At 39.1% G+C, this 9,185-nt stretch overlaps 1 protein-coding gene across 20 annotated transcripts in view; it reads right to left on the bottom strand.

Annotated features, from left to right (window-relative positions):
• Nucleotides 1–1,108: 1,108 nt before the first annotated feature.
• Nucleotides 1,109–9,185, bottom strand: part of Arhgef9 (Cdc42 guanine nucleotide exchange factor 9) — a 303,108-nt gene continuing 295,031 nt past the window's right edge. For 13 of the 20 annotated variants that reach the window (XM_075958738.1, XM_075958731.1, XM_075958745.1 and 10 more), the window contains 2 exons: nt 7,198–7,266; nt 1,109–4,344 (listed from right to left, as the gene is read on the bottom strand). In XM_075958738.1, the coding sequence (XP_075814853.1) occupies nt 4,163–4,344; nt 7,198–7,266 (251 nt within the window). In that variant the 3' untranslated portion in view covers nt 1,109–4,162. Of the gene's footprint in view, nt 4,345–6,486; nt 6,549–7,197; nt 7,267–9,185 lie in introns of all 20 variants that reach the window. The other 7 variants (XM_075958749.1, XM_075958743.1, XM_075958750.1 and 4 more) reach the window with 1 other exon arrangement.

The raw sequence follows: 9,185 nt of genomic DNA, 5'->3' as shown, positions 1-9,185 counted from the left end.
AGCCTCTGTCTTCCCCTGTCAAATCCAGGTTAATAAACTCATTGTTGTTTGTCTTCCCACTTCTAAAGCTCCGAGAAGGTTGTCTAGGAAGACTGAAACCAGATATTGCCCACTTACTCTGTAAAAAGTAATTACAATTTAATCCTGGAATCCGGGGAAGCTGGGAATTGGTCATACAGAAAAAAGAATGGCAAAATCTTGGTGATTTGGATAGACAGAGTTGAAGGACCCAGGTAAAAGGGACGGGGTAGTGACAGTAGAAGGGGATAAAAGAGAAGACAAAAGATATGGACAAAAGCAAGTTAGAAAAGGAATTTTTAAATTATCACTTTTAAAATGGTTAAGTGTAGGAGGGCACTTCCTAGGCCTGCACGAATAGAGTTCAAGCTTGAGATATTTTTGAGAAACTGCCTAGAGTCTTTCAGTAAATAAAAAATCTTACTAACTTAAGTGTCCTATCACTTTGGAGCAAGGCTGTGAGACTTTCTTACTCATGTGGACTCTGACAGGCAACAATACGTGTTATGTGCAGGCCTAGTAGGAAACAAAGTATATGTACACACAGGCAATAAATAACAAAGGAAATAGTGAGATCCCTATACCCACGCAAGGACAATTAAAGAAAGTCTATTTTTAAGGAGATACGCACACAAGTTTTAAGAAGGAATCTGGAGTGGGAGATTTCCAAGTGTTACAGCCTTTGGCTACATTAAAAATGAAAAGTTGAGCTGCTACAAATACCCAGGATGGATATTAAAACTGCAGATACAAGGAAAATGAGCAACATTAGGAATGGGCCCTTAGGTTTTAGCAAAGTACCAGATAAAATAAAAGACAGTCCTATCTATAAAACATTTTAAGTGCTCATGGCTACAGGTTTGATCTCCGTTCTTGTCTTCTGCTCTTCCGGAAATGATAGAAAATGTTTCCCAATAGCCCATGGAATGCTTGGGAAATGAAATAGTAGCATAAGCAGCTTACAATAGCTGGAGCAAATAACCTCACACCACACAAATTGCCTTTATTTTGCAATTGGCTACACAATACACACTACACAACACACAACACACACACACACACACACAAATGGCACAGCTGTGCCTGAGAGTCTTTTTACTTCTTTTATTGAACTCCATAAATATTTTCATAAGGCTTTATGTCATTACAACATCATTTTTGTTGTTATTAAACATTTCCAAATACACAATTTTGACACTTGTTTGACAGGGTCAAACAGTCAGATAACAGAAGAAAAGAATCAGCTGGCGAATGCAGAGCAGCAGGGGTAGTCAAAGTAACTGGTGCCCATCTATTCACCCAGCCCGCCCACCCCCAAGCACTAAAATAGCACTAGTTGGCTTCATACTAGAATTGTTAGAACTCTCTTGTTGCTGTCCTTAATAGATCAATTAAAGATATACACATAGAAAGAGGATGAGAGAAGGAGAGAAAAATTGTATTTCTGTATTAGGACCTCCCTGCAGTAGAACTCATAGAACAAACTGGCCAAACCCTTTCGGAAAGAAAATTCAGGCCTCATTGTGTCAAGGAAAGGGGAATACAGGACCATGCAGAAATAGGAGAATTATAGAATTTGGGGAGGATAACAAGGCTGTGGGGGATACAACAGGTTTAGATATTGAGTCCAGGTGATTTATGGGTTTCCCTTTGGGCTACTGGCCACTGATCTACTTTGAGCCATAAGTGTGGGGGGTAGGGTGGGGCATTCAAATCAAAGGAGAGCTGAATTAGTAGTGCCTTCACAAATGACTACATATCGCAAGGCCAGTGGACTGGATGGAGAAACAGGATGATGAGAGGCGATTCCCCTGATCCCGCAGCCTTGAATGTTAGAAGGGACAAGAGAATGACAGGGTCTGGCCAAAAGATAATACAGATCTAGCAACATTTCAAAGCTACTCCTCGTGGGGTGCCTCCAATCCCTGGAGAAAGTTGTCAAGGACAAACCTAGTGAGGATGGGCAGGGAGTAGGAAAAGAAGGTACATTAAAGGAGGCCTGCACAGGAAGTGAAACCTCTTGCAGTTTGCCAATGGAGAATATTGTCATCTAGGTGCTAGATACCAGACTTCTTGCCATGGGGCTTAAGTAGCTCTGTCATGTGCAGTCCAATGTCTGACCAGTCCCGAGCCCTGGTCTCCTGCTAGCTAGCCTTGATAACTGTTAATTCTGACTTAAATGGAAGCTTCATCAATTTGTAATTTGTTTTCCAAAGGGGAAAGATTCGCAAGCTGGGTAGGGCTTAGTCTCGGTCAGGAAGCACAAAGGGGTACCCAGTCCAGCTTGACTGAAGACCTCATACAGCTATGGCTGCTGCTTGGTAAGCTTAGGCCCCTTCATGACGAAGTCTTCCTGTGAGGTCCAGGACAGACTCAATCTGCAGATCCTGGATTAGGGTGGGTTTCTCACTTCTTTATGTCATCTTATCCTCGCTATCCAAGCTCTATCCACACAAAGGGCTACATGATGAGGAAGAATACGTACTTCTGTACTCGTGGGGATTCTGATTTCTGTGGGGAAAGCTCTGATCAAATGGAAGGCCTGCTAAGAATTAACTTCAGTGTTCGGCCTCGATCTTATTTCGCAGAGGTAAAGCAGCCCTAGGCTTCTTTATCACTTACCTCAGTTGTCCTGGGATGGGAGTATGTCAGCAACAAGGCCTACTTCAAGTGCCAGAATGGCTTTAATTATGCCAATACTCACAATCCTCTACCAGGAAGACAGAGTAAGGGCAAGAATGGAGACAGAGAAGATTATCCATGCAATCTGCTAATGACTGGGAATGTTTCTCATAATTTAAGTGGTAGTAATTACAGGTATATTATCTTGAATCAAGCCTGTCTCTTTCCCTGATAGTCCCCCATCTTTCCCTGTATGAAGTTATCATCAATCTTGAACTTTCTTCAGGTTAATCTGAAGGTAACTAATGATCTTGGTCAAGCAGATTTTGTCTCGAACCCCTTCATAAGCTTCTAACTGTGATGCCTTAAGAATCTGAAAAAATAGAAGCAGGGATGACCAGAACACTAAAATGACTGCTCTATAGAGTGGCCCACCTGCCACCTACCTATTAGGTATGTGTTGTGGGGATGGAGATAAATCTCTTCCCCAGGAGTCTCAATTTCATGGCTTCCAGTTTAGCTAAACCTTCCACCTAGAGAAAAGACAGGCTGAACTGGAGGCTCATAATAAAGGGCGCTTTAAAAGGAGACTAATGGGTCCAAATAACCCTTAGATGAAAACATTCAGTGACTTAGCAGTGCTGTTACATGGGGATCCTCAGTGCTAGAAGAAATCATCTAAATAAAAAATATCCCCCCAACAGAAGCTTTCTCTACCCTCATTACATTCTTCTATTCCTTAATTTCTGTTTGGTTTTATATCCTTCCACAATACCTAAAACAGTGAAAGCAATAGAAATACCAAGCAGGTAAGTCACAGGGCACAACAGAGCATGTCTAGACTGGCACAACTGTGGACACAGGATGCTGGGAAAAGGCTGTTGGTATAACCGCAGGGCTACAGGAACATTTGCAGATGCTTGCATGAGGGACAGGAGATGGGAATCTTCCCCTTCTCCGTGGAAAGTGACAGAGTAAGAAATAAAATTCCAAATCCACCACATAAATTAAATGCAAAAGTTATCAGCATCAATATCATCAGAAAAGGGAAATAAAACAATGCAAATACTCTATGGTAGTAATGACAGGTCATTGAACCAGTGGAGCAAATAGGTTACCTTAACAGGAAAAAGAACAAAGAGAAATTCAATTTCGGAAAGAAAGGGGGAGGAGAACAAGGTTAAGAACTAAAAATTTTAAGAAGTGATCACATGTTTGGAAGTCAGTGGTACTTCTTACCAACTACAGATTTCAATTTCCCAAAACAACAGAAAATGGTTTTGGTCCTTCTCTGTGTGTGTATATGTATGTATGTGTGCGGGCATATGTGCACACATGCCCACACACACGTGAATACTTAAAGGTCTATGTGTGTGTGTGTGCCACACACACACACGCACACACACACACACATACACACACACACATATATATAGAAATTTTCAACAGTGCTTCTCCGAAAAAAGGTCCATCTATAAATATAATTTTATTTATTTTAAAATTATCTGCCTTCCTACAGGTATTATTTTTTGAAGGGGGTTAACCTACTGAAGTTTTGCCAGAATGGTGACTGACTGCGCTTCGGTTCAGCGAACTCAAAGACTTGAGACTGAGCGATGCCATCGGGAACCAGGTACTGACCCTGGTTTAACGGGTCCTGTGGTGGTGGGTAAGAAGGAGGAACTGAGCGGGCAGAGTTGACACCTAGAACACACAGGAGACGAAAAGGAAAGAGTATGCATTTAGTACCAGGTGTGTTCGCAAATTAATCAATGACCCCTCACACTATACTAGTTTTGAGAGTTTTACCTGGTGGCATACAATATCCCTAACTCCCAAGACTGAAATACTCTGAAATCCAAAACTTGCCAGCAATCAAACAGTTTCATATTTTGAACCTTTAAAGATTTCCACATTAAAGCTATCCAATCAATACATGTCTATGCAAACATTCCAAAATTTAAAAAAACTTTATAATCTGAGGTACTTTGGGTCCCAAGCATTTTGGGTAAAGGATAATCAACCAGTAGTGCAAATTATTTCTTTCCCTAGCATATTTGCAGTAGTATCTCTAGTTCTACAACAACACATCCTTCACCATATTATCGGGTAACACCAAAAAAAAATATGGAGTGTTATCATCACTTATTTAACAGACAAGAAAACCAAGGACCAGAGAGAAATATTATACATAAGTTCTCATGGTCGTCTAGAAACAAAGCAAGAACCAGAACCAACTTTTGATGACTTCTTGGTTAGGGATTCTTTCTAGGAGACCATAATCCCCAATTTAAGTCTTGTTCCTCTGAAGAACCCAATAAACACCTTTTATCTCTAGACTTTAGTTCTCTTCCTCTGCAATACTCCCTGAAAGTGTCAAAAATAACCTAGCTAAGAACTACTGACTTCAGGACTTTCCATAATGCTTAAGACACAAGTGATTTAGTATTTTGATTTGGGTTGACAATGACAAACCTATATTTAATAGAAACTTGACATTAGTAGTTGAAGCAGAAGGGAAATTCATCATCAGAAGCCATGATTCATAGAAATAAAAGAAAAATGAAATCTGTGACCTTTTAAAGAACACAGCTTCAATGGGGGGAGTTGCAACCACCCCACAAAGTTCACATTAATGGAAGTTTCAAGGAATCCAACTATCCTGACAGTAGTTATAATGTTAATCCATTGTCAACCATTGACACATCTTAGGTTCCGGAGCCATTTTTAAAAGGTGGAGAGTACCAGAAATAAAATGGTATGCCAACAAACAATACAGAGATGCCAGGGAGGAAGTCCCACTTTATCAAGTTCTATTTTCCATCTTCTGTTTCAAGCTTTCGATGTCAAATCTACAAACTCCTTTGTTTTACATTAGATCCTAACAATTTTTTTACACTTTTTCTTAGGGCTCTATAGTTTGATATTTAGTTTCACAGTGAATTTCTTCTTAATTATTATACTAGGTGTGGGCTTATATCAAAGTTCTATTTTGGGTATGGAAATCGAATTCAGTACTATTTGTTGAAAAGGTTACAATTTTTTTCTTTTTGCTGACTTGCTCGTCTGTCCTTGTTAAAAGTAAGCCAGACTTATGTGTGTAGGTCTATTTCAGACTTCTTTCCCATTCAACTATCAATAATCCCTCAGGTGATGTACCTATACAATGAGTGTTGAAATTAGATAAATTAATTAAATTTTATTCTTACTTTTCAAGATTGTTTTAGTTATGCTAGATTATTAGTCAGATTTTTAACTGGTCCTAAAGCCTATGAAGATAGAGGTTGTGTTTATGATTCTGACATCTTCTGTATTGATAAACTCAATTCCATTGATGTTTAGGAATTAGCACTTAACCCCAAGAAGTTCTATACAAATTCTGAAAACCAAGACAGCAGAAAATTAAAAAAAGGAAACTGAAAAGGTCTTTCTATCAACCAGATAACTTTCCCTCGGAAAAATAGATGGTTGATAATATCCTGTGGTGTACAAATAGCACAGGGAGGGGACACTAGAGTAATTACTTATCTAATAATATTTGCCCTAGAGCCTTTCAATCAGTTTTCCCCTCCACTGTTTCTAGAATTCCATCAGAACTAATGAGTGCTAACGAGAGAGCAGAAGGAAAGGGCTGGGGAAAGTGATGTCTTGTTAAGATTATCCAATGCTGGGGACAGTGAAAATACTGCCAGGAGTCAAAACAGCTGCCAGTGATTGAGATGAGACAATAAAATGAGCTCTTCTTGCAAACAAGAGGTATGCATCATCATCGTCAGGACCCTGAGATGAAGAGGAGAGAGCAGTGGGCTCAGAATCAAGATGACTTAGGTTAAAAAATCACTTTACCTGGAATGTTTTCAGTTTCTTAACCTGGAACAGGGACTACTAGTGCCATTTTCTTTGGGTTACTATAAGGATGAAATGAAAGAAATTAAGAAATTTAAAACTAAGTAGACACTCTAGTAAGTGGAAGGTAGCTCCTTCTTTTGGCTCAACTGAGCACGTTAGTTTTGTTCTGGTTCATGAAAAAAGAAAAGAAAAGCTGTTTCATCTTTAAGTTGATTCTATTTGTATTTTAAATTTTCAAAGGTATTTCAGTGTACGCCTCAGAGAGAAACTATCTTGTTTCAATATGAGGCGCTTCACGTTAGGTTGGGGCTACTGCTAGGTCAGCAATTCTAGACAACTGAAAGGAAGTTGAAAACATATCCCTATATATTTATATTTATTCAATAAATTAAATACATGCACTACCTCCTGCCTCTCTCTAAATTATTCACAAAGGTTTTCTTCTTTTGAAATAAAAACAAAGACAATGATTTTGTTTTGTTAATGTAGCCAATGACATGGATATGACTACCCCACACCATTTTAGTCCCAAGCATTAAAACATTAAGAGCATTTGTTACCTGTTGTCAAAGATACCTGGGTAGCTGGACACTATCCCAAGTGAATGTCAGTATGGAAAGGAGCCAAGGAATGTGCAAACATATAACCTATGGTTTCCTAGTCTCAAACAGACAGGGAGTGGGTCTGAAGGAGCAAAGGCAAGTATACCTTTCTGTTTAGAAGCTTTTCTCACAGTCATTGCAGCCTGCCTCTTCTGGTTTTCAGAAATCTCAAAGCCTACAAGAGAAAAGAAAATTGAACTTTGTTATGAAAAACAGACACCTTTATGCACTGTAAAATGAGTATAGCTTTCCTTCCAAAGTTATCTGACAAATATATATATATAAAACCTGAAGCAAGATGATGGCAAAGATGTGGGGAAAGTTGAACTCTTCATCTCTGCTGGTAGGAGCATAAAATGCTGTAGATATTAAGGAAATCAATATGGAGGTTTCTCAAAACATTAAAAATAGAATTACCATAAGACTGAAATTCCTGGACACATACCCAAAGGACTCTAGATCCTACTACAGAGACAGGTGTTCATCTATGTTGATAGCTGCTCTATTCATAATACCCAGGAACTGGAAACAGCCAAGCTGCCTATCAACTGATGAATACATAATAAAACTATGATACATATGCACAATGCACTTTTATTAAGATGAGTAAAACAACATTATAAAACTTGAAGAAAATATGCAACAGTAGAGACTTACATTAAATCAGGTAGCCCCAAAGCAGAAAGACACATATTCATAGGTCTCTCTTGTCTGTGGAGCCTAGATTTTAATGTGAGTACATAGGCATAAATCATGAAATTGGAGAAGAAACTGTGAGACGGGAAACTGACGTTTTGAGGAAGAGATGAAGTAATAGATATGCCATAGAGAGCAGCAAAGAGGCTACTGGAGGTAGAAAAGTCCGAGGGAGACTGGAGGGTGGGTGAGAGACTGGGAGAAGAGGACCAACAAATTACGTTTTAAAATGCCATAGCAAAACCAAATACTTTATGTCCTAGTTTAGAAATAAAAATATTAGTATGTTGCCCATGTTAGCACAGGGACCCATATGAACCATGTGTTGGGCCATGTGTTGAAAGGTGTGAGGGCCTTGCAGAGCTGGCCTCACCCCTCACTGGCTCTAGAATAGAGGACCTTCTATGACACCAGAAGGGGAGCGCTCCCCCCATCCCCCACTCTGCCACTTGGGAGAGCTGGCCCCACCCATCACCTGAGGGGGTTGGTCCCAGTAGCCTGTACAGAGAACACCCAAGCACACATCTGGGGCTTTAAGTTGCACTCCCCAACATTCACCCCATCTGTGCCTACTGGAGTGTGTGAAGGCACTGGTCTGTCAGAACCATAGCTGCAGCATCTCCATAACTCAGGGCGACAGCAGGATGTCAGAGAGGAGTTTAGGTGAGGGTCCAGTATTGATGGTGTACCAAAAGCCAGAGGCCTTGAACCTGACCAACAACACATTACGCAAGGAATATTTGCAAGTAAGAATCTACTGCATGATACACAGCAGATCCCATGCCACTACGTTGAATGAAGAGGCAATAGAGAGATGGAAAAGAGGAAGCCAAGTGGCTTGTTTATCAATCAATATTCCTACTTATATTTTATTCATTTTTTATTTTTATCTTACTTTTATTATTTCTTTTTTAGTATTCCTGTGGGGAAGGTTATATGGGTGAAGGATAGATATGGAAGGACTGGGAAATGAGAGGAATTGGGGTACGTGATGTGAAATCCCCAAAGAAACAATAGAAAATTATGTTAAAAATTAATATACATATATGCATGTGACTAGAAAGAATGAAAAATGGAGGCTTTGAATTTGAAAGAGATAAGGAAGAGGTATAGTGCATGGGGGAAGGAGAAATTATGTTTGTTACTTCCATTGTGCTTAGTAAATATATACAAACATATGCAATTAAATTAAAATGCAATTAATTAAAACTAAAACTTGGCTATAAAGATGCATATTATAGAATACAGCAACAAAAGTTATGAACAAAACTTAAAACTAAAATAAAGTATGAAGAATATTTAAATAAACTATTATGTAAACAAGAAGAAACATTATATAAATCAAAAATATAAAGAAAAGGAAACAACGACTCAAAAGATAAGAGAATTAGAATAGAA

This window comes from Microtus pennsylvanicus, chromosome X (genome assembly GCF_037038515.1).
Source record: "Microtus pennsylvanicus isolate mMicPen1 chromosome X, mMicPen1.hap1, whole genome shotgun sequence".
In the NCBI taxonomy this organism is placed as follows: domain Eukaryota; kingdom Metazoa; phylum Chordata; class Mammalia; order Rodentia; family Cricetidae; genus Microtus; species Microtus pennsylvanicus.
Note: the sequence above shows the minus strand (reverse complement) of the source record. Positions and strands in the feature narration are given on the sequence as shown.